This window comes from Haliaeetus leucocephalus, unplaced genomic scaffold (assembly GCF_000737465.1).
Source record: "Haliaeetus leucocephalus isolate CR32 unplaced genomic scaffold, Haliaeetus_leucocephalus-4.0 Scaffold866, whole genome shotgun sequence".
Lineage (NCBI taxonomy): Eukaryota > Metazoa > Chordata > Aves > Accipitriformes > Accipitridae > Haliaeetus > Haliaeetus leucocephalus.
In genome coordinates this window covers 4,547,142-4,571,603 of record NW_010973302.1, presented here as the reverse complement: position 1 = coordinate 4,571,603, position 24,462 = coordinate 4,547,142, and the positions used below count along the sequence as shown (strand labels likewise).

The following is a 24,462-nucleotide window of genomic DNA, read 5'->3' as shown; positions in this document are numbered from 1 at the left end:
TGCAGCGTCCCAAGGTAATAGTTCTTTTGGAGATGCTGTAATGCTCACCTACAGCTATTATGTCATTTGTTGTTTATACCAGCTGGTGGAAAATTAGGTGGCAACTGTAGGAATTTAACCTTACACATAAAACAAATGGTATTTTGTATTCTCCCTGATATTACAGATCCCTCCGAGAATTTGTGTGGTGAGAAGCTGGGCTCCTGGTGTGGTTTACTACGCCTTCCTCTGTCTTTCATGGTATAAAAACATCTTGCGTTTAAGCAACTGTATTGGATGTATTAATCTTATGCCCTAAAAATAGCAATAGCTAATAATAGCCATGTCAATTGCTGCCACCAGCTGAAAAAAAAATCTTTCCATGTTGACTGGATGAACCATCCATATGCTTTGAATTGTGCTGCTCAATGCCTCTGTTTTAAGCCAATTTTTTTCCGTTTGAAGCCCACTGCAGTCTTTTTAGATCAAGAATGCTAGTGCTAAGACAAAAAGCATGCACCTCTGGATACTTCCTGCTTTGCTGTGTAAAGCAGAGCCTCTTTTTTCTGAAGGACTCTGTTCCTCCAAGTTCTGCTGAATTTGCTGGTTTTGCTGGTAGTGTGAAGAGGTAGGGATTACCCTAGTCATGTCTCGGTGTGCCCTACCTAGCTGTTTCAGAGCTCAGTTTCAGTTTCTTACAGTCAGGTTTACAAAATGGTCATCTGGATTAAATACTTTGCTTTATATCTGCATTGTCAGAAAGGATGGATAATTGATCCTTAGGAAGTGGTTGTTTTGTTTTGCTCGCCCAGGACTTGATATTGATGACCAGGTTATTTTAAAAGAAACAAAACTGCAACCTTGCCGAAGAGTAGCTTGTGAGCTGTCTTTTCAATTACAAACTTAAGTTCTCAGACATTGTTAGAGCTGTTCTTTAAACGTGTGCCCATGGATGAAAAATCGTTCTTAAACCTATCGGTGTATAAGCTGGGGTATAGACTTGAGTCTCTTAAATACAGGTGTCTGCTTTGATAGAGCCATCAAAGTACTCTGTGGGCTCTGATTTCTTTTTTGGTTGTTTGGATTGCAGTCCTGCAAATGTCTGTTCAGTTGCTCTATTTACCTAACAGGCTGTCTTGGTTTCATGCTCCCTTTTTAGCTTAAAATCTCAGTTACTGGCAAGATGAGCGATGTGTTACAGCTGAAGATGACAGAATAATAACTTCTGTCTCTTGGGGAAAAATGTAACTGGACTAATCGTGCATCTGCTAGAAAGTCCTTGGGGGGGAAAACCCCTACCCCAGAGATTAATGTTAGGTGTAGTATTCTAGCTGCAGTTTTGGAAGTGCATATTCAGTCCTCCTGTGAGTAGGTTGTGTTTTTCAATGTTTCTTTCTCCAGTAACACATAGTGAAGAAATAAATCTAGTAAGTATAGGAAAGTTTTTAAAAACATGCAAGTTGGTGAACATGGAAATTGTACCTGGGTGGAGAAATTTCAAATTTTTTTTTTATTTTTTTTTTTTTACTGTTACTCTATTGCAGCACTATTTCTGCTGACAAGCAAAACAAGTATCATTTGACTAGTTCATTGTTGGAGCTCCAAGTAGAGTACTGGCTTTAAAACGTTTGATGGAGTTTCCCAAGTGAGATTGAAATATGTTCTCATTTTATTGAACAGGACATTGGTGTTACCGTGTTTTATAACTGTGGTTTTGCTGTTTATTGGAGAAGACTTATTTCCCTATTGGTTTGGCAAAATGCGTTTCCTTGTTTCACAACAATATGAAGCCTGACAGCTTTATATTTGGATTACGTTGTTAAGGGCTCAGCAGATGATCACGATTCAATAAATACCGAGTTGGTGCAGCTATGGAAGTTTCAGTATTTGCCTTCTGCCTGCCAAGGCAGTGATTAGTCAGCTGCTGTTTAGATTTCCTCTTGGGATCCTCTTGACAAATGCCCAGGAAATACTTTGTTCAGGGGCATACTGAGGCAGGAAGCTTGTTCACATTTACCTGTTTTTTGCTTTGGTTTGGTTTGGGTTTTTTGTTTGTTTGGGTTTTTTAATATGTAGTGAAGGCTCTTGTAATCTTTCTAGAGTCAAGATATATGGGACAAAACTGAAATATCTGAGGCTTTTAATTTATTTACTTTTTTTAATACATAGTTAAATATCAGTGAAACATCTTGATGTAGCTTTTTTGTCCTATTTTAATTCCAGAGACCTGAAGTAGTTCAGAAAGGTCTCTCTGAGCTTGCTTTTTGTACTATTTGAGTTTGTTTTATGATTCTTGCTTAAAATATTGATGATGTCATGTTCTAAACCAACAGTCTGTGGCAAGGTTTGGGAAATTGTTGTACTAGGCACTGCATGAATGTGTGAGACTGTTGCGCAGAGCAACATGCTATGGAGACCATGGCAGTCTGTAGGCTGTACACAGGTTGTGAAGGGACCGATGACTGACAGGTATGTAATTGTTAGGCTTGTTCTGCTTCACATCGTAGGTTGTTATATCCACAATAAATAAAAATAACAAATTTAGTAGCATTTTAATTCTTTTACTATACATATGCCTTGTTCTAGATGGATCTGTAACTTTGTTTTAGGGCCACTTTAAGTGACTATCTGATTTGCAGCATTAAAGTTATGTTCTCTGTGACCCCAAGTTCTTGCAACAGTGTCATATGCAGTGACTTTCCAGAGGAGAATTTAGAATAAGATTTTTGTTGTTGTTGTCATTTACTGCCTTCAATAAATGCAGTAAATGTGGGGGTTTTGTTAGGTGTTGTGGTTTTTTTTTTTTTTTTTTTACAAGGTTTCTGTTATTCCCAGTTAGCTGGTACTTGCCACGAGGCATGAGCAGACACAAAACCTGAGTGACCAAAGCACTGTGGAATTTGCACCTGAGTTTTCTGCCCTTTTAGTAAATAAAGTCAGGCAGGTATAATTAAACTTGTGTTTAATACTATTTTCCTCTCCTTTACCTCCCCATACATCGACGCTGCTGTTGGATCAGCTTAATTTTCTAAGGTAAGGAGACTGTTAGCCTGGTTTATACCTGCTATGCCAGAACTGGGAGCTGACAATTGCTTCCCACCGGCCCGGGGAAGTATGGCCACCCCAGTCAGTGCCTGCCTGGGCTCAGAGCTGATCCCAGCCTTGCCGAGGAAGACGGTCTTTGTTGCTGCACTGGCCATCTCACTGCAAGCAAGGTTAAAGCAGCTGCAGTTCAAGTTGTTGGTGCTCTGCATGCCTGCTCTCTAGAGGCTGGCTGATACTGAAGGATGGTTGCAGAGTTAGTGGCTACTGAGCTGCTGAGGAAACCTCTTGATTTCTTCTAATGCTTTCTATAGACTGAAGTTTTGTTTAGTGTAAGGGTTTCTGCTTTTGTGACTTATCTGCAATGGAGTGAAAGCCCCTGTCTGTCTTCAAGTCAGGAACTGGAAAATTAGGACCATACAACCAAGAACCAATTTTAAGTGTTGAGTATTTTATCAAGCAGCATGTAACAACTGTGTTGTTCCATCTCAGGCCCTCCAAGAACTGTTTCCATAGACACCAAAAGCTCTCTTTGTAAGTTTTGGCAGCATTAGAAGTTAATTCAGAATTTAGGAGAGGTACTTGTGTGTAGTGCTTCTGGTGGGATGGAGTTTGCTGCCCTTGAAAATTGCATAGCTCAATCCCCGGGGAAGCAGGATCCTTTGGGGCTTAAATGTATAGCTTGCATTACATGTAGTCAAGTAGATCTCATTTTATGAAAGACTCATCCTGTCTCTGAGAGGAACTGTGCAGCTTTTCTTGTGTTGGAATTTTATTTTGCTAATTATATTTCTTTCCCACTGCATATGTTCAAACATTACTAATTATTGGTTGAATCTAAGCTTGATGTGAAAGATGACGCCTTCAGAGAAATTCCTAAAGCCTATTTATTTGTAGCTTTTTTTATTAGTCCATTCAATGCAAGATCTGTAAAAGCAGTGTTCATTTATACTTACATTATTGTGAAATGGGAAAAGCAGGTGGGATCTTGCTTGAAACCTTTTTACCCCCAGCTCCAGCAAACCAAATCCTTTTTTTGCCTTACTTGAAAGACCGTTTTGTAAGTGATGGTTATTTCAGCTCAAGTCTGAACGTAAGCAGTGCACACAAACGTAAGAAATTGTCTGTCTGTCTTCTGAGAGTAGAGCCTTTTAAGAATGGACCCTTGCTTCTATATTATTTCAACATTGTTTATAGTTTGTTTCTCCTGCATGGTATAAGCCTTTCTAGATTTTTTTTTTTTTTTGATTGTGGTGCCTTTTTTCTCCTCAGAATATTGACTGCTGCAAAAATCAGTAGCGGCCATCTCTCTTCCTGCCTTGTTTAATTCACCTTTGGTTTCCATTGTGTCCATCCCGCATCCAGGTGCCGGTAGATGTGTGCTCTCCTCTCTTTCTGTCCCCTCCTGGCTCAGTATTAGTTGGCATCTCTGCTGCTCTGTGCTGTCGGTTCCTCTTGTCTCATCTCCTCTTTCACCTCGTGATCGCTCTCCACCTTCCTCTGAACTTCTGACATCGCTTTGATGTCCCATCTAGCCCTTTTCATGCAGTCTAGGTGTCAAGAAACTTAACTCTAAACCAGTTTGTCACCCTGTCACTGGAAGACTCCTTCACCCTCGGCCCCACAACACCTCTCTGCTCTCTTCCCACTGCGGGTGCCTTGCTGCAGTCTCCTAGCCAGCCCCGGGCTCCTCTGCTGCCACACGCTCACCGACAGCCCTGCCTGTGCTCCCCGTCCGGCAGACTGCCGACCCCTCGGCTGCTCTTGATCCCTGAGGTCAGGGTACGTACCGAGCAGGCAGGCAGCGATGCTTCCCAGGAGACTCTGCTGGCCGCCGGGGATGTTAGCAGTGAGGTCTTTGGGCACAGAGACGGTGCCCTCTGCACTTTGTGGTATCAGGGTTAGTAAATGCTGCCTGAAATCACTGACGTGTGTGCGATTTCGTTGCCTTCTGCAGAGATGATAATGGCACAGCCTGCAGCACAGAGCAGCTCAGCGGACAGAGTTGTGCTGCCTGCAAGGTAACAGTTAATGAGATCTCCTCTGTTAGTGGCGTTTTCCAGCTGACAGTTTAGCTCTTTGGGGAGGTGAAGTGAATACAATTAATTTGAACTTGCCCCCAACAAACCATTGCACTGGCATTCCCAGCTAGCATCATAGGCTGCTTCTGTTTGTATTTTAGGTATTTCCGTTTAGCTATGCATCTATAATAGAAAACAAATGCAGTGGTTTTTTGACATCTCATCTAACCCTTTGCATGATTAATCAGCTCATTAATCAGTTCATGAGTAAAGTTTAATAGACTAAAGGCTGAATCTCTGTTTGCTGGGGTATGAGCTTGTTTTGTTTGTCTTGGAGTGAGAGCAATTCAAAGACCTGGTGGTAATTTTTGTTTTAAGGATCTTCAGCTCTTCCCCTCCAGCAGTCCCCATGTGAGGTATCAGCAGGGCAGAATCCTTGACTATTGCAGGCTTCTTGCAGTCATGTATATTTTATATATATTTCAAAGAGGCATTGAGCATTACGTCCTGCTCTAAAAGGACTTTGTCTAACACTCAAACAATTTGGGATTGGAAACATAAGGAATATTTTTTCTGCCTGAGCAAACATTCAGTGCAAAGAAAATCCAAGCGTCTGTAAACCCCAAAGTAGATGTGCGGGTGAAGAGTCTGACCCAGGCTTGCTTGCAAAGCAAAAGCTTTGATGGCTAAGGGCAGGATTGTCCATATCCCTCTTCAGATAGAAAAAAAAAAAAATTGGAAAAAATCAGTGTTGTTTGGCTGTAAATATTGCTTGGCAAGTCAGAGTTTGTAGGATTGTTAAGAGGCAAGACTAATACCCAGTTCAGCAGTGTCTTCCTTGGCTGGGAATGAAATCTCAGTGTAACCTGGGGGTCTCTGAGCCCTCACATGGTTCAGGCAACTGCCTGCCTGCAGCTGCCACAGCATGTCTGCGCTGCACCAGCTGCTTATTGACCAGCGCGCATGAGAAACTGTGTGGATTGCATCACGGACCGGTTCATGTAATGATGTCTGTGCAAGTTGTCCTGGCCCTATGTATTAAGTTGTTAATGAATAGGTTGCTCTGGAGAGAAATTTTTGGTTCAGGTTTCTGGTTAATAGTTTTATTCCTTTCTGTATCTGGTGAAATAGAGATTTTATGGGGATGGGGTTGTAGGTGAGGAAGAACAAAAGGGGTAAAAAGATGAGAAATAAACCAAAATATCACAATGAGGTATTCAGGTGCCTGAGTTTGAGCTTGAACCTCCTGCATCTTGAGGTGAATTCCCTAACTCGAAGGCTATTCAGGGAAACAAATGATCTTTTCACAAAAGTTTCAGGTTCCACAACAGTGTTAGTGACTGCTGTCATACTCCTGGCTAATAGCGTCAGTGAGCAGTCTCTAACATCTTGAGTGGGTCTTGGGAGAAGTTGTATTAATTCATATTAAATCAAACTGTCCGTTCATATAATACTGTTGGGTTTGGTTCATTTTGTAAACTGGCAGTCTCGAAACATTAGCCTGTATGCTGGGCGAGCGCCGCAGTGCTACGGCTCATGAGTGTTGCATGCTTTGGGCTCCCAGCCAACAGTCGTGTCATTTGAGTAGCATATTAAGTGCTCATGTAATATTTATATCTCTCTTATAAGAGATATTAAGGAGGGGAGACAATTCAGCTTTGCAAAAATAGAAACTAAGGTGGATGTTGATAGGGTTTGGTGTCAGCCCCAATGATTGCTGGTTTTGTTAGCAACAGCATACGGGGTATAGGGTGGCACTGGCCTTCCTTCACAACACCAGGCTCTCTTTGCAGGATCGGTCAACAGACAGGTACTTGGTAGCTAGCTGCTGTGCACGTTATTTTGCTTGGCTTCAGCGATCCTTTAACTTGGTTTTATTTTGAAGTTGCCAGGGAGCAGCAAGAGCAGGGCTGCTCTCCATGGGAAAGCAAGCGGACAGGGGTCCCAGCGCTCACAAGGCAAGCAGGACAGACCCTGAGATGGTGGCCAGGTCCAACCAGAGTCCAGGCCATGAGGCAATGCCACAGTTATGAGGCAGGTCCAAGGTCAAGCCAGGAAGTTGATGCCTAGTTCAGGGTTAGTATCAGGCCCAGTGATGGCCCGAGAGGTCCGCAGTGTCGAGGCAGAGCTGAAGGGGGCATGGACATGGCCACAGCTCAGCTGGAGACCAGCCCTTCTCCCATGTAGCTCAGACAGGTTCTATGGGCTGAGCCAAAATGTGGCTCCTGGTCCCATGGGTGGGGGGGGGCTGGGGCAAGGCTGGTCAGGGTCAGAGAGGCTTATTGGTGCCCTTGGGGCCCTGGCAGAAATAGTGAGGTGATGGAGCCCCCTCCCCTCCTCACGGTTTTTAGTTTTCTTAACAGTTGTTGTGGTGCCTAGCACAGACAGGACAGAACCTGTTTGGAAGCGTTGGTCTGCAGAAACAAGTGCAATTTAAGCTTCAGCACAACAAATTTGGGTATTGCATGGTTAGAAATGAACAGGATGCACCCATCAGAATGGTCTGAACCCTTGCACCAGATCAGTTATTAAAATGCCAGGACACTCAGCAAGGCAACTAACTGGTCAAATGTAGATGAAGACCACCTAGCAATCACGTAGGTAGTTATTTGTAGGTGTTGGTTGGAGGGGAGTTACCCATGAGTAGATGCTTTCTGGATTTTGTTTACAAACAGTTAATCCAATGCTGTCTCTTGCAGCAGATAGGGTAAGCTGTAGAAACTGTCTCAGTGATGCAAAAATGCTGGAGGAGGCTGAAATCCCCTATTGCGTGTTTTGCTCCTGTCTGAGATCACAGCCAACTGCAGCAGCCCAAGTCACAACAACGTTGGGATTTTTTCAAGAGCTGTAATTTAAATAAACTTTCTGGAAAGTGGAGATCCCAATTTGGGAGATAATGTGCTAGCGCTCGAGGGTTAGGGAGCACGTGTGCTTTCTGAAAAGCTTCTGGCAGAGGTACGCACACACATATCACAGCTTCAACTGACTAGTCTTGTGTGTTGAACTACAAATTAGTTATAAACTTCCTCAGGTATTTGAACACCAAGATGTGGGATCTTGCAATGAGAAATGCTGATGTTCAGCCTGTGGGGAGAGGAAGCGAGGACTGGTTTGAGTGAGACTGGGATGGAGGAACAGTTGCGTGACCCAAACCCTCAGTGGCACGACTCGTGCTGACCCAGCACGTGGTGCCTGGCCCCACCGTGGCCAAGTGGGGCTCTGGCTCCTGTGGCTCCACAGGGGATGATGTAATGGCTGCTGGGAGTCAGGTGTTTGTGGGCTCCCTAATTCCTGTGTCCCACTCAAGGTGTACTGCGTCATGAGCGCAGGGCGTTCCTTAGACTGTTGTGTGAGCATGTGTAATTACATATAGCAGAATGGTAATGAAGGACTTGCTGTGAAAATAACTGCCTCATAACTTTGGTCTGTGCTTGAAAACCAAGCCTATGCTTTATGCTGTTCCAGGGAAACTGGTTTCAAACGTTTTTGGTGACCAGCATCAACAGAGTAAAATTACAGAGACATGGTTTCCAGCACTCGCTATGTTAACTCCTTTCCCCAACTTTTATAAAATGCTTGCAGGGCGCTAGCAGCATGATCTCAGAAAGGGATTCAGAGACCACCTTCGATGAGGATTCCCAGCCTAATGATGAGGTGATGCCATATAGTGACGATGAAACGGAGGATGAGTTGGACAGTCGGCAACCTGCAGTCGAACCAGGACAAAACCAAATCAACAGAGATGCTGAGGAGAGCCAAGAACCATTGAAAAAAGGTAATATTATGACAGAAACTTGATTGTGTAGCAAATGATCCTGAATACAGAGGCTGAGCTATGTACGGATCAATTTGATTTTTGTGCGTATTCATTAGGTAGGTTTGGAATGGTGTATCTGAATCTGTGGAGGAGTAATTGATGGCAATTCAGTTTAACGAATCTCAGAGTGAAAATCAGCTTCATTTCAATCTGCAGCCAGAGTTCTGTGCCACTGCTTCTTGCATAAAGCTAATGATCTGCACGGTGACCTTGTCTTAATTAAGGCAGGCCCTAGATGTACATAGCCTGTGGTCTGAGAACTGCTCGAACAGAACTTCAGATATGTGTCTTCCCCATCATTTGGAAACTTGAGCCAACATAAACCAATTTGCTGTGTTTAGTCAGTTGGTTTGCATGTATTTCTGCTTTCTAAGTCTTGTGCAGATGAAATTTCAGCTTCAATGCTAATTTTGTAGCCTCATGATCTTCTTTGCAGTAGTTTCAGAATCACAGAAAGGTATGGTGAGTAGGAGTTCAACAAAACCCATCAAGTGCAGTCTGTGTGCTGCTACCAGCATAGGAGCATAAATGGAAGGAGCCTCTCTGGCATGTTTTAGACATACCTGTTCTTAACCTCTGTCCAAGGGAAGTGTGTAACTCCCCTAAGTACCTTTTTTTTTTTTTCCCAGTGTTGCAATGTAGGTACTTTTTATTTAACCACTGCCTTTTTAATATATATATAGATTTCTTCCTGTTTGTGTGGCAATAGGGAACAGTTGATCAACTCTCGTTTTATAACCACCTATTACATGTTTAGGTTTGGGGTTTTTTTTATGACGACTGAGGTAACACAGTCTATAGAATAAACAGTTTTCTTACCCTCTCATCATCCTTCATATTTTCTTGAGTTCTTATCATGACTGTTGCTCTCTCCCCAGATCCCCCCGTCTTACTTTATCCAGATACTTTATTTCATAGACACAATACACCAGCAACCACAAGTTTGCTTTGTGGCCTAGTATAAGCACAAGAAAAAGAAAAAAAAAAAAGAGAAACAAAACTAAAACAGGACCTCCTACACCTTCAATTTCTTTTCTCAAGTGTACTATGCCTTTTCCTTTATCCTGGTGAACTGGACAGAATCTGAAAGCAGGGAGATGAGTTTTGATTCTGCCCTCCAAGGGGCTCATAGCACCCGCTAGTTCAGTGTAACCACAAGTCTCTGCTGTCTATACGGTTAATGTTACCCAAATTATTATCCAAAATATGGACTAGAGCTATGGATATGGCAGAGTTCCTTTGAACTATGAGCTAGGGCAAAAGCTTTAAGGAGGTAAGAGATGTTACCATGCAGGCTTGGTAGGCCAGTACTCTAATCATACAGCTTCTAAGCAGTTGACAAGTTTTTGTCAGATTTTTATTTTTTCATCCTCTTTAGATCCTTTGGGTTTTGTTTGTTTAAATCATCTTTGTGTACATTTTCTGGTTAATAGATAATTTTCTGGCATAAGTTGCAGAATTTGTAGAATCTGCTGACTGGTTCAGTAGCTAATTATATTCAAATAGTGCTACAAAAACATCATCCTTTTTGCTGCTTATTTTTTTTCCCCTCAACAAGACGGTTTTCCTGTTATGTTCCTTTAACGGTGATAAACTACTGGTGCAGCTTCCCAAATATTAGGTACTGCTATCACTTCTAAGCAGTTTAAAGTAATTTCAGGGAGCTTCCTTCCTGCAGGTTTTATTTAAGACCTAATTTGCCACTCTTCCATCTGGGCTGCTGAGGTTTTATCAGCACTGCAATGTTTCTGTGAATGTGGTGAAGAAATGTTCTTGTAGACATGGTTACAATTTGCTTCAGTCCTGTCATTAATAACTTTCTCAATTTATGCACTTCAGTAATGCTTATCTTCTTTTAAACCAAAACCTGATCCTCCAGTAATTTTTTTTTTTTGGTAAATTTTATGTAAGGCATTTAAGACTCTGTGACTCCCAGCACTTCTGTGTAAGCCCTGACCAGGATGCACAGTGTATCTTCACCATCTGGTGTATGTTTTCATTTATGCAATCTTAAATACAAGTGCTACAGCAAGATAAATATTTCTCTACTATCTTCTCAGCCTGCAACCGATCTTTCAGAAAAGAAAGTTGTATAGTCGCAGATCCTGGGTACATCAAACGAGACCTTGCTTTCTGTGTTGGATTGGGGGGGGGGGCGCGGGGAAGGCTTTGGGTCTGGGTTTGCAATTTTAAGTTTGAGTCAGCCTTATCAGACCTGACTACCTTACAGCGGTCCTTACAGCAGCCCAGGAGTGCCTTCACACGTGCTTCCCTGCAGGTCCCTGGCAGTGGGTGCCAGTCCCCATCCCACACCTCTGCCTCCGGGAGTTTCACCCCATCCATGCTCTCCAGTGCTGGATGGGCTTAGGTCACGAGAATCCCATGAAACCAAAAAGAACACCCATTAAGAACAATTACTGTGGGTTGGAGAAAAGGGGGAGACATTTGGCTGATGAGTCAGGAAAGCTGAATTTCAAAATACTGTCTGCCTCATCCTTCCCAGGCAGGCAAAGTTCTCCTGTGAGTCAGCTCAAAAACTTGCTGAATGAGTTCAGTGGGGAGTTTCTTTGATGTGGGCAGGGCCTGAATTTGTGGGTGTGGGTAGCAGGATTAATAGTTTATTGGTGATGCAGGCTTGAGGGCAGGAAAGGGATCTGAAGGATCTTGAGGGGAAGGAGGTAGCCTGTGAAAGAGGGGGGCATGGAAAATAACTTGACAGCAGGAGTTGTTCTGGTAGTGGTCGACCAAAAGCTACTTATGTCTTAGATGAACCCCATTTAAAGGTGAACTTCACAGGACTTAGATTAACAACAGGGACCTTAAGGTGGAGATGGATGGTTTGTTAGCAAGTCCTCTAGAGGCTTTTTCCTTAGGGAGACTGTAATGTCAAGTCAGGTTTTAAATGCTAAGTACTGAAGGTGACAGAAGGAGGCAATATTGCTTAGCTGCTTTGTAAGCAAATTTATCAGTTTATGGTCCAAAACTTCAGAAGGTGTTCGCAGACATCGCTTGTTTAGTTTTGTTAAATTTTACTGCAAAATGCAATTTATGTTCCTGAGTTTTCAAGCAGTCAAACAAAATTGATGGCTGAAAAAATAAAATGAGCACTTCAGATTTTTACCTTTTTCATGGTTGTAAATGAAAACCATTGCACAGTATGGTTATATGAAATAATTGTTTTCCAAAGTTTAGTGGACCTTTTCATTTCTAGAAAGACTGAGAAACCCTGTTTTGGGTGCGTAGTGCTTCACAGGTATAAGAAAAGAAAACCAAAAGAGGGGAAAGAAGGGAATTTAGCATGAATAAATGTTCCAATAGGTTTTCAGTTTCTCATAGAACTTCCAAATTGTTAATCACCACTTCCTCCTACCTCAAATTATATTTTAATTGTTAATAAAGACAAATAGCCTGGAGACTTCCTGAAAACCTTTTTTTTAGACTATGTACTAAAAAGCAGGTACCAGTCTTGTTTCAACTGAAAATACCTTTAAAAGATGGCATTTCAGAGAAAACCTGAAACTGGCTGATTTGTTCCTTCATGTTTATAACAATCAGAGGTTGACCCATTTTGCCTTGTCTCTTCCAGATTGCAGCTGGCAAGTTAAAGCAAATGATCAACGCTTCTATGAACAGCCCCAGTTTAAGAGAACAGTATTTCTGTGCTTCAAAAAAAGCAAATATGCAGTAAGTTTTCTTTATCTCAGTTATGTGCTAACAGTACTTGTCAGGGTGAATACTTTCTTAATCTCACTAAGATCTTTGGAACCACTGGTGATTAGTGTAAAAACCACAATTAACACTTCTTAGGATTTCCAACAAAGGTGAGGAAGTATAACTGGTTTGGGGTTTGTGAATGGAAAATCAAGGTATCAAGAGACTTGTTTAAGATGAGATAGAGAATTAGAAGCCAGGTGTCCTCAGTCCAAATTCCGAGTTTTATTGGCTGTTGCAAACGTCCACATAGGTGTCATCTTTCGTATAAGAAGTTTCCGTATAGTATGAAGCAATATCCTGACTAAGCTAGACTGGGACAGTCTTAAAAATAGACATTTGGGAATGTCTAGTCATTTAAACAGCATAATTTTAGATACACCTAATTATGATAAAGGAGACATTTTTATCTCGTTTATCAAGACAAAAGGTTGAATTTTTTTCCTGTTCCTAATTTTTTAACCTTTCAAAGTAATAAAGCTGTGGTGCTTCTATGTGGTGCTGGTTGCGAGTGACAGAGGCTTGGACTGTGGGGTTACTACATGTGGAGTGCCTGGCTTTATCTGTGATGCATTGGCTCATTGGTTCCCTTGTACCTGCTGAGATACCTGCCTTGCAGACTTGAGGCAGTTTGGATTATCTCATACATGGTTATGAACTTTTAATAGTAAAACTGCTACAACTGGAGCTATTCAAATGGAAATCCTTCATGTTTGGACTAGGTAGGGACTGGCACTTGTGAGAGTTAACCTTTGCTGGATCTGATGTTGTCCCTCCTGAATAAGTCTAATTATCAGTCCTTTTTGTCTGGATTCATTATTTGTAGTTTCATGCCTGAGACTAATTATATCCCTAATAGTGATGTTGTATATTGAGCAAATAATGTCAAAAGGCATTACAGAGAAGATTGCCTAGGAGGAGAAAAGCACGGAAGTTTCGTTTCCTTCCCTTCTCTGTCCTCATCTGGCAGTGCCATGTGCACTGTGTCATTTACTGGGGGAGAGGCTGTAACCTTTCTACACTGTGACTGTGCAATGCCCTGTAGTCCTCGGTGTAGCTAAAGCTTCAGTCTGAGATGCTTTTTGGGGTACGTTAATGTCAGTGAAACAGACCTTTTTTGCCTTATTTCATTAAGATGGTGACATTAAGATGTTAAACTGTTGAGTTACAATTCTAACAAAGTTCGTAGGAAAGATTTCACTAGTAAAATGCTTTACTTAAAAATAGGCATTGTACATTTGTAATGTAAGAAGAATCTGTTCTTGTGAATGACTTTTGGTTTTCTTCAACAGGCAAATGCAATTAAGACATACAAGTACAATCCTATCACTTTTTTACCACTTAATCTGTTTGAACAGTTTAAAAGAGCAGCCAACTTCTATTTCCTCGTTCTTCTCATTTTGCAGGTAAGAAAAGCAGAGAGAACACTAACTGTAAAGTGGATTTGAGGTGCTAATCTACTGAGCTGAATAATACTTATGACACAATTCAGTGCTATCCTGTAAGGGAATGTATCTGAACTACTACAGAAACTAAGCTCATCTCAACAGAAATCTGGAACAACCTACCCTAGCGTTGTATTAGCTAGGATGAGCTAGTTGCAGAGTTCATTAATTTCATGGGGAAAAGATGTTTCTTTTACTCTGTAAAACATGATGGCCTTAAGTTCCACTCATGAATCAGAAGCTCCAACACAAAATACAAGCAACTACAATTGTTAAAGAGAAGCCAATGCTGAGGTAGGGCAGCACAGTCAAATTCTCCCCCTAGAGTTTGTTCATCTTCACAACCTGACTTAAAATTCTCTCTCTGATGTGTTGGTTTTCCTTCTTATGTTACAGTCAGATCACTATGAAATGTCTCTGAATAGAGCTTGATTGGTAGTCCTCTACTGAACTGATTTTATTTGTCTTTTGTAGTCGATTCCCCAAATAACTACCCTGTCATGGTATACAACACTGGTGCCCTTACTCTTGGTGCTGGGAATAACTGCAGTCAAAGACCTAGTGGATGACATTGTAAGAAACATGTTTTGTTAATGTTAAAAGCAAAACACCTCAGTGTTGTTAATTTCTTTAATTGTGATATGTGGTAGGGAGTATATTCTCTTCTCCTGGTTTTCAGGCTCGTCACAGGATGGACAACGAGGTTAATAATAGGACATGTGAAGTCATCAGGGATGGAAGGTTTGTACTGTTACCTTAACTTTGTAAGTGATGTTTGTTGTCTTGTTACTAAGTTTCATCACAGATCTTAAACCATAGATGATAGGGAAAGTTCAGCTTTTTGTTCTTTACTGTTCCACATGTCTGTGTGGAAAACCCAATTGAAAATGGAAGAGAATTGCCCAAAGGAGTAATTTAACTTAATTTTGTGGCACTAAATCTGTGCTAAGAGCAGCTTCTTTGGAGAGAAGGGCAGAAATTCATATATAGGTGAAGAGGGAAGAGAAGAGGTAGGTTGACTTCTAAGTTATAGATGCCCAACTAAATTGCAGTTTCCAAAAAGAAAAAACACACATTACCAAGGTGTAATGTTTTTCTACTAAGGAAAGTTCAATATTTCAAGATTTTTAGAGTGCATAGTGTTCTAGATTAAATAGTAATAATTATTGAACTATCTTGATATTAGGTTCAAAAACACAAAATGGAAAGATATTAAAGTTGGTGATATCATTCGTCTGAAGAAAAATACTTTCGTTCCTGTAAGTGCTTTAGATATATTTGTTTTGTTTCTAGAGAGTTCTGTACAAATCTTGACTTGGATTTATTTGGTGCTTATTTATTTGTTTTTCTAGGCTGATATTTTGCTGCTATCCAGCTCAGAACCAAATAGTCTCTGCTATGTAGAGACAGCAGAACTAGATGGGTAAGGCTCTATCTAAGGATTTCTTGGATTTAATTTTGGCTTGCTGGTAAAAGAGCAAGAAGTGTGTATTTCAGACTCTATTTGTCACTTATTAAGCCACACCTGGAAACTGTGTCCAGTTTTTGATTCCCACAATTCAAGGATCATTAAAAATTGGTGAGGGTCCACTGGAGTGTCACAAAGATGTCTGAAGTGTTGGAGTACATGATATATGAAGAAAGGGTGAAGGACTTGGATTTATTCAGCCTGGAGAAGAGACGGGTGATTTAATCAGCCTTCCAGTATCTCAAAGATAGTTACAGAGAAGCTATTCTCTTCACATTGACAGGACAAGAAGCAATGGTTACAAATAGCTCCAGAGGAAATTCTGTCTGCATTCAAGAATAATTATTCTCATGGTTGATAATTTTTACTGTTGGAATAGGTTGCCCAGAGAAGTAGTAGAATTTCTCTCACTGGAAACAGTCAAGGCTTGGCTTGACAGGGCCCTGGATAACCTCATCCAACATCCTGCTTCCAACAGGAGGTTGGACTGTTGATTACCAGAGGTTTCTTCCAACCTGGACTTTTTTATGATTTTAAACTTTTCTTATGCTGTGTCAGTGGGAAAACAATTTTTTCTGTGGAAGTTTTTGATAGAAACTGCTTAGATAGCATAAATCTTACTGTCTCTCTCACATTGCTTTGTAAATGTTTTAGTTCATGTTGTCAGAAAAGCTAGTGCTGAATTCTTTTAGAGAAGTCCGTAATGATACGGACTTCCCCTAATGAGATGAAATGTTAGTTTTTCCAAATGAGCAGTGTATTCCTTACTCAACCTTTAGTAATCTTAAAAACAATAACTTGCAACATCATGCAAAACAAGAATCTGTTTGTGTTGGGAAAGGTTAGTTCTCTATTGAAGCTTTTAACAGTATCAGTTATTAAACACTGTTTTCAAATAACCATTACTTCAAACTTAATTACTGCATTAGTAAAACAATGATTGTGAGAAGCTTCACTTATGTACATCGAGCAGAGGTAAAGGGGTAAGATTTCACTTGTGAAGAAACTAATCAGTGTAAGAACTAGTCACGTGGTTCATGAATGCTTCATATCCATGCAAATGCATGGCTTTGCCATTGCTTCAAAGTAGGAGGTTGGTACCTATGGCATATTGATTTGCTTAATTTTGTTCAAACTTCTTTCTTGTATCCATGTTTTTAATAAAATGACCTTTTAATCCTTTTTTTCCTTAGTGAGACTAACTTAAAATTCAAAATGGCACTTGAGGTAACACACAGATATCTTCAAGAAGAAAGTGCGATGGCAGACTTTAATGGTTTGTACAGTTATATTCTTACAACTATTCAAATGTTGCTCAAGCAGTTTACAGTACAAGTAAATAAAACGTGGCTGGGGATCTAAGCATTGCCAATGATGCTGTGATTCTGGAGTTAGTGGCATCTTGGCTTTTGTCATGAGGCCGCATAAGCAAGTTGCACAAAGGAAACTGCTGCCGAGCAAAATGTAGTCTGTCTGAAGATGAGACCTTTGCCATGAGTGAGCTACGGCACACTAAGTAGAGATGGTGGAACCCTTTATTAGTGTTTGCCTGCTTGTTTTCTTTGGAAAAAAGTATGTTTGCTGTTGGGAATGGATCTGGAAAATACCTTCTATTGTCCTTTTGTTATTTATCATTATGATCTAGCTGCTTTCTGTGCATGTGGAAGCTTGAAGGGCAGAAATCCCTTCTCTTACTGAGATCTGACACAGAGTTTTATCTCAAGCTGAATATTTAGCAATCCTAAAATTGCAAATGCTTAAAAAAAAAAAAAAGGCTTACAATAGAGTGACATGGAGAAGCAAGCAACTAAGGACTGTTCCTGGTTTCCTTCATTATGAGAACTGAGGAACACAAAGTGAAATGAGCATCTAACAAATTAAAAATAAACAGAAGGGAGATGCTTTTTCACACAATACGTAGTTAAGCTAAAATTCACAGTTTGCCAAAGGATGTTGTGGATGTAAAAAGTTTGTGCTTTCAAAGAACATCTCTTGAGCAAATTTATGTGGAAGGAGAGCCTGCCCACAAAGGCGTCAGCTCTGGTTCAGAAGATCTGTTGGCTGCAACTTGCTGCAAGACTGTGAAAGCATTTCAGTGGCCTGCGCCTGTAATTTGACTCTTCCTTGCACATCCACCTGTCTTGATGAGAGGCAGGGTTCAGGGCTAGAGGCAGCAGTGTTTTGGCCTGAAATTGCCACTCTGTGCTCCTCTGTAGCAATCAGAGTTTGTTTATTTCTGAAACACAGTTTTGATAATGGTAACTGCAGCATGAACCAAAATTTTAGGATGAGCTCAGTTTTGGGGATGGAAGTGCAAATATATGGCATCAAGTGCCAATCATAAAGTAGGCAGTGGGAATAGGGCAAGTCCCAAGAGTCAAAGTAAAATGTCACTTTTTCAGCCGTAATATTTCGGTGTCTGTGCGGTGTAGCAATGCACAGTGGCAATGTTTATCTATAGCAATGTATTGCATGAAGGTTGTCTTCCCCTTGTGGGATCATTGCTAGTAAGTCTTCAGTGGTAAAATGAACTAAATACTACATTCATGCTAGAGTGTAAGATCCAGAGAGACATAGGCTCTTGTAGGCAGGCGTTTGTTAAAATTTGAGAAATATTAAAAGAGAAGGTGAACAAAAAGTGCCCTATTTGGCAGTAAATGCTGTGCCTAGTGATCTTGGTGCAGAAATTAATTCTTTCTGCTATTGCAATCTGGAAGTAAAATACCACCCAAAGATACCATATTTAAAATATCAGCAACACAGCACTGAATATTTGTACACCCTGAATTTCAAATAAATAGTTTATTCAGAACACCTGGTTTTCTCAAAGAAAACAACCTCATGAAGTAAAACTACTTCTATGGTGGGTACAAATCAATGCATTTTTATTTAACTGTTGTATATTAAACATTGTCCACCAAATTTTTTAGGTCTGATTGAATGTGAAGAACCTAATAACCGACTGGATAAGTTTGCAGGAACGTTATTCTGGAGAAACATGAGTTATTCACTGGATGCTGATAAGATTTTATTACGTGGATGTAAAATCAGGAATACAGACTTCTGCCATGGAGTGGTCATATTTGCAGGTATTTATGAATTGAACATGTGTAATATTTACTGACTAAAAGCATGCCCTATAGAGTGAAATAACATCTTTACCTTATAAACATTGACTGTATTTTTATGTCCCAGTTTTGTAAAATAATAATAATAGCACTTGTTTGCATATTGTATCTTTTCTTTTTTTTTCTTTATTTTTAGGTGCTGATACAAAAATAATGAAAAATAGTGGAAAGACAAGATTTAAAAGGACAAAAATTGACTCCCTTATGAATTACATGGTTTATACTGTAAGCCTTTTTGTTTAAACTTCAGGCGTTTTGAGTTCATTTTTAAGTGAATAGAGTGAATGCAAATTCAGGAAATTTTTTTTTTTTTTTCTTTTGATGTAATAAGTATGTTTCCACTTTGTTTGGCCTGGTGAGTTGAGATGAAGTAGGAGGAAATCTAAAAAGGTGCCTTGCTGTTGGCAGAATCTGTGACCCTAAACTGCAGGTGTTGGGCAGCCTACATGATGCAGAAAAATGCTTCAAAACCAGTGTTGTAAGTGCTTCTGCTTGTCTGCGCTGAACTGTTGGACAGAGACCTGAGGACCCAGGTCCTGGTCCAGATGTCCGTTCAGCCTGAAAAGTTCAACACCCGTGGTTTTTGTCCTTGGTCAGCACCTGTGGCATGTGTGTATGAGGAATACCTGCTGTCCTACAACCTGCACTCTACTGAGTGTGATTCCCTGGGATGGGGAAAGAGGAGAGAGAAGCCGGCCTGTTGGCAGGCAGAGGCACGACTGTGGTTCTGCCCCTGCTCCAAGCATGTTCATTTACTCTATTTGCTGCCTGCTTAAATGAACATAAAAACATGAAAATGATGCTTGGGGAATAGACTAAAATTAGAATCCAGATTATTTGAAGACACCATTTTGTGGGAAAGTTTTGCTCCTCTTCTTACTTACAAATATGTGTAATGTTCTATTTTGAACATGGAGATTTGGGATTTAAGTCGAGCAAATGTTTCTGAAGTGTCACAGGCCTTTCTCTGTACACTGTAGATTTTTGTCGTCCTCATCCTGCTGTCGGCTGGCCTTGCCATTGGACACACTTACTGGGAGCAGCAGATTGGTAACTTGTCTTGGTACCTCTACGATGCACAAGACTTCAGTCCTCCATATCGCGGCTTCCTTAACTTTTGGGGATATATCATTGTTCTGAACACCATGGTTCCCATTTCCCTTTATGTGAGGTAAGTAAGTACCTAGGCCTTTAACAGCTGAATTGGTGATAAGATTGAATTACTTAACTTAGAGACTAATGGTGAATGGACTTAATTTCCCGTTGGTGGTAGCAAATACAGCTTCACATTGCATGGAAAAGCATTAATATAATTCTCTGTCTTACTGAAAAGGCATTGGACGTCTTGCCCTCTTCAGTGAGATTTTACAAGAAAGTGATCTGTATTGCTTTCCTATAAAATCATCACTCAAGGACTTTTGACTCAATTTAAAGATATCAAGCTTTTCTTACAGTATTAAGTATATCTGCTCTATACTTTGACTAAGGAGAAAATTCTCCCAAGCAATGATCTCTGACAAAATTGCAGACTTGATCCTGCTAGTATTTAACTTCTCAGTCTAATTCTGCAGTCACAGTGCATGAAGAAAACTACTTGGAAAAAAAATTAAAATGGAAAAATCATATTTTATAGATTTATTCTCAGAAGAGAGGTCTTACAAGTCCATGAAGTATGAATAATTTTGCCTTTGACAAACCTGTCTGTAATATATTTGAATTCATCCAGCCTCCTACCAGTTCTTCTGCAAGTTGTATTTAAAATGCTATTCCCAAGTGGGATTTCTGTTTGTTATGGGAGCAGCACTATAGATACTTCTGGCTTGATAAGGCCATAGAGGCTTTTCCCCAGTTACTGCGGTGTTGTTGAAGCTGAGCTCTCTGGTCCAACATCAGTTTGAGTGGCCTGTGTAGGGGTGATGGTGCTTTGTAATGTGCTGGTAAGCGTAATTGTTTTGTCTTAAGCTCCTGGGCTGTCTGAGCAATTTGAGTCCCGGAAAATAGTCAGAGTCCCCTGAATCTGATAATATGTCATTATTTTGAAATACGAGATGCAGCTGGGAGTGAGAACATTAATTTTATTTCATTTAGTGTTGAAGTGATTCGTTTGGGCCAAAGCTATTTTATAAACTGGGACCTGCAAATGTATTACCCTGAGAAGGACACGGCTGCGAAGGCCAGAACCACCACGCTGAATGAGCAGCTGGGGCAGATCCACTATATCTTCTCTGACAAGACAGGAACACTTACACAGAACATCATGACGTTTAAAAAATGTTGCATAAACGGCCAAAGATACGGTAAGTCTGTGCCACGCTGGTGTGCCCTATAGCGAAAACTGGCTAGCACAGGAGCTCTGATTTGTGACAGGAGCATGGGGGAAGACCATGCAAGTCCCTGTGTAGCACAGCTGGCAGCCTCTGACCAGTCTATACAAATGAGTTGGAATTCGAATGCTTGTTTGAAGTCAGGTGCATATAAGTCTTTTTAGTTTCAACTGAACTTCCACAATTTAGCCTCAGCATTAGTAAAGCTCCAGTAAAATTGAATTGTTTGGGTTTCCTCACTGTTTTCCCCTCTAAAAAGTGGAAACTGATAGACTTCTGTGGAAACTTCCCAGCAGAAAAGTCAAAAATGAGTAATTTACAGAATACTTTACTTCTGGTAGAAATGCTTCAGGGACAAAATTAATCTAGGAACAAATTAAAAAATTTACGAAGAGCAGCAGTTTTTCACTTTAGTGTTAATTACTTCCTTTTCCAATCTTGTCTGGATTTCAATATTCAGAATATGCAGCATATGTGCTCCAGAACTATTGTTTGGTTGGTTCAAATAACAAAGAATGCAGTATGCTAACACCATGTGATTTTTAAACATCCTACCTCTGAAGAGAGATGAGGAATTTCTGACAGTGAAAGCTGTGTTAAGCCAACACAGATGTTCTATGACAATTCCACTGCGTGCTTTTTTTTCTTATATTTGCTTTGGTGTCACTAGTATATAAAGGTACTGTGGCTGCAAATGAGTTTGATTTTTTTTAAATCTGAGCTATTCTAGTGTGGTAGATATTGTTGTTTTTTTGGGTTTTTTTTTTACTCTGTGAATGAGTTGTAAAAACTTTGTTGTTCTGTCCTGTGCCTTCTGATTGATGGTGCTTGCATTGCAGGAGACTGCCGGGATGGAGCAGGGCAGCTTCAGAGTCACCCAGAGGTAGGTCGGTCCAATCTGGTGCTGAAGTCCCTATGGTCTGTAGAACAGGGAACATTCCCTTGCCAAAGTCTGAAAAGATGCAGATAGGCACAAAGCAATTGCACATGAGATGACTCAAACTCTCTCTTCATCTGTTTTCTAAGCAGCAAGTGGATTTCAGCTGGAACATGTACGCAGATGGAAAGTTCTCATTCTATGATCACTATCTGATAGAGCAAATAAAATCTGGAAAGGAGCCAGAAATTCAGAAGTTCTTTTTTCTGCTTGCCATTTGTCACACAGTCATGGTTGACACTTCTGATGGTGAGTCTATTTTTTTGTTTGTTTTTTTTTTTTTTTCCTTGTGTAAGTGGAAACAAGTGAAAAGGAGTGTTAGGCTGCCCTTTAAATTAAAAGCAAGAGCCGATGCTATTCCCTGTGCTGAATTTATCTGACCCTTTATGGAAGGAGGACTGTCTTTATGATAGTTACAGTTGTGGCAAATGCGCATCTTAACAGCCGATTTAGAAAGGTAGGGGAACAGCTTATACAGAGGTCTTGTGTTTTCATGTTATGGGTCGTCTATCTGTTCAAATACATGTTTAAAATCTCAAAAGCATAAATCTCAATGATAATGACACTAGCATAGTCTCTGGTTCCACATACATATGTTGAAAGTACAAACACATTTGGAAACTTCTTTTCAGTGTGGAAGAACAAGTGTTTTCAGCATGAGGGTTTTATGTTCTTACTCCGTGACCCGCAGCCCCATAGATGTATACAAATCATGTATGTCTGTCCTAAGAGTATTGGCAGCAAATAAGCAAAATGAATAACAAAAATGTGACAGAAACTAAATTCAGAGGTGAACAGCTATTGAAGAATTCATGAATGTGAAAAATAAGGCTGGAAGATTCAATTAAAATATTGAAGAATAGTATTGCTTTACTCCCATCTTTGTGAGATATCCATGAAACGGGCAGTCTCCTGTCTTTTCTTGCTCTTCCTACTCATGTTTTTGGGGTTGTTTCTGCTACATTGTGTTGGGGTGTGTGGCCGAGGATTTGTCTTTTGGAGCTTCCTTTCAAAATGCTTAAATGAATGTATTGAGAAATTAAGATATTTAAGTTATATTTGTTTTGAGACAGAGAAGTTACAGTTTTTGCTTTTATACCTGGAGGGAAGAGGGTTCCATGACCTACCCTGTTTGGAAAGTACATGTAATAAAAAGCGGGGGGCGGGGGGTGTCCCTAGTCCCTCCCCTCTGTGTGCACTGCTATCAGGTGCTGCAGCAGTGTATTAGAGACCACTTCAGAAAAGGAAAGGACTTTGCACATCCAGTTCTCAATCACTCTGAAGAATGGATGTGAATTTTTTAGCTGTGGTGTCCCAAGTGCCCCTGTAATGCTCAGGTATATCCTAGCGTTGTCTTCTTTTCACTGTTTCAATGATACAGGTCAGCTCAATTACCAAGCAGCTTCCCCAGATGAAGGGGCCCTTGTTACGGCAGCCAGAAACTTTGGCTATGTTTTCCTTTCACGAACACAAAATACTATCACTATAAGTGAAATGGGGATTGAAAGAACTTACGATGTCCTTGCTATCTTGGATTTCAACAGTGATAGAAAACGGATGTCTGTTATTGGTAAGCTGATTACAACTAACCTTTAAAGAAGAGGTCACTTGTATTTCATAGGTGAAAAAGTACATGCAAAGGAAGTTGAAGTCAAGAATTACAGCTGTGTAACACACAGTCCTATGATAGATTTTAATCCACATAGCTTTGGATAGCAAAAGAGAGTCTTTCCAATGAGGTGCAAATGTGTCCATTAGACAGTCCTGGTGTTCAGATGTGGCCTCTGCTGAAGACCATGTTAGGTCCCTTTAGTAGAAGCTTGAAGAAATGCTGCAGAGATGATTTATTCCCCTTTTTCCCCAGAGAACAAACAAGTTGTATGTTCCTTTAGCTATTGGAATACTAGCTATGCAGTGTGAGGTATAAATAGCTCTTTAGTTTTGGTTTTAACTATCTTTAAAGAAGTCAGTCTTGGATCAGTTAGAGATCTGTTGTTTTTAAGGCTATAACTATGGTGCATAGTATCTCTAGCATATGTCTCTGCCCAGCTGCTGTGGGCAAGGGAGGTGTTAATACTATATGAACCATTATCAAAACCATAATTCTTGGGAGTTTAAATATCCTCTCCTATCATGAGAGAGAAGAGGAAATGCACTTGTCAACCAAGTTACATAACTGAACAATAGTAGAGATGGTGAAGAAGAAACATGATTTTGTAGTTTTGGTACTTAACAGCAGTAGACTGAAAAATCTAATCTGAAACTATTCCTTTATTTAAATGTACTCTTAACATTTTGTCTCACCTCTCATATTTTACTCCATAGTAAGAGAATCGGGTGGAAATATCAGGCTATATTGTAAAGGGGCTGATACAGTAATTTATGAACGGTTGCACCCAAGGAATCTAAAGAGAGAAGCTACAGAAGAAGCACTAGATGTACGTTTGTATTTTATATGCCAATTTTACATTAAAAATTGTTTATTTCTGACTATAATCTGATTTTATTAATTTCCTTTTCCTAAGCTATTAAACCAAATGCAGACCTATAACTGGTTCTACAAGTCATCCCAAACCTGAGAAATCATCAA

At 40.3% G+C, this 24,462-nt stretch overlaps 1 protein-coding gene across 1 annotated transcript in view; it reads left to right on the top strand.

Moving 5' to 3' along the window:
• The first annotated feature begins 8,636 nt into the window (after positions 1-8,636).
• Positions 8,637-24,462, top strand: part of ATP8B1 (ATPase, aminophospholipid transporter, class I, type 8B, member 1) — a 28,255-nt gene continuing 12,429 nt past the window's right edge. Inside the window, exons 1-16 of the mRNA XM_010583087.1 lie at positions 8,637-8,817; positions 12,446-12,543; positions 13,863-13,976; positions 14,490-14,588; positions 14,695-14,756; positions 15,202-15,274; positions 15,368-15,438; positions 16,677-16,759; positions 18,414-18,572; positions 18,748-18,836; positions 19,592-19,782; positions 20,700-20,908; positions 21,775-21,818; positions 21,965-22,121; positions 23,254-23,442; positions 24,198-24,310. Of these exons, the coding sequence (XP_010581389.1) occupies positions 8,637-8,817; positions 12,446-12,543; positions 13,863-13,976; positions 14,490-14,588; positions 14,695-14,756; positions 15,202-15,274; positions 15,368-15,438; positions 16,677-16,759; positions 18,414-18,572; positions 18,748-18,836; positions 19,592-19,782; positions 20,700-20,908; positions 21,775-21,818; positions 21,965-22,121; positions 23,254-23,442; positions 24,198-24,310 (1,932 nt within the window). The remainder of the gene's footprint in view (positions 8,818-12,445; positions 12,544-13,862; positions 13,977-14,489; positions 14,589-14,694; positions 14,757-15,201; positions 15,275-15,367; positions 15,439-16,676; positions 16,760-18,413; positions 18,573-18,747; positions 18,837-19,591; positions 19,783-20,699; positions 20,909-21,774; positions 21,819-21,964; positions 22,122-23,253; positions 23,443-24,197; positions 24,311-24,462) is intronic.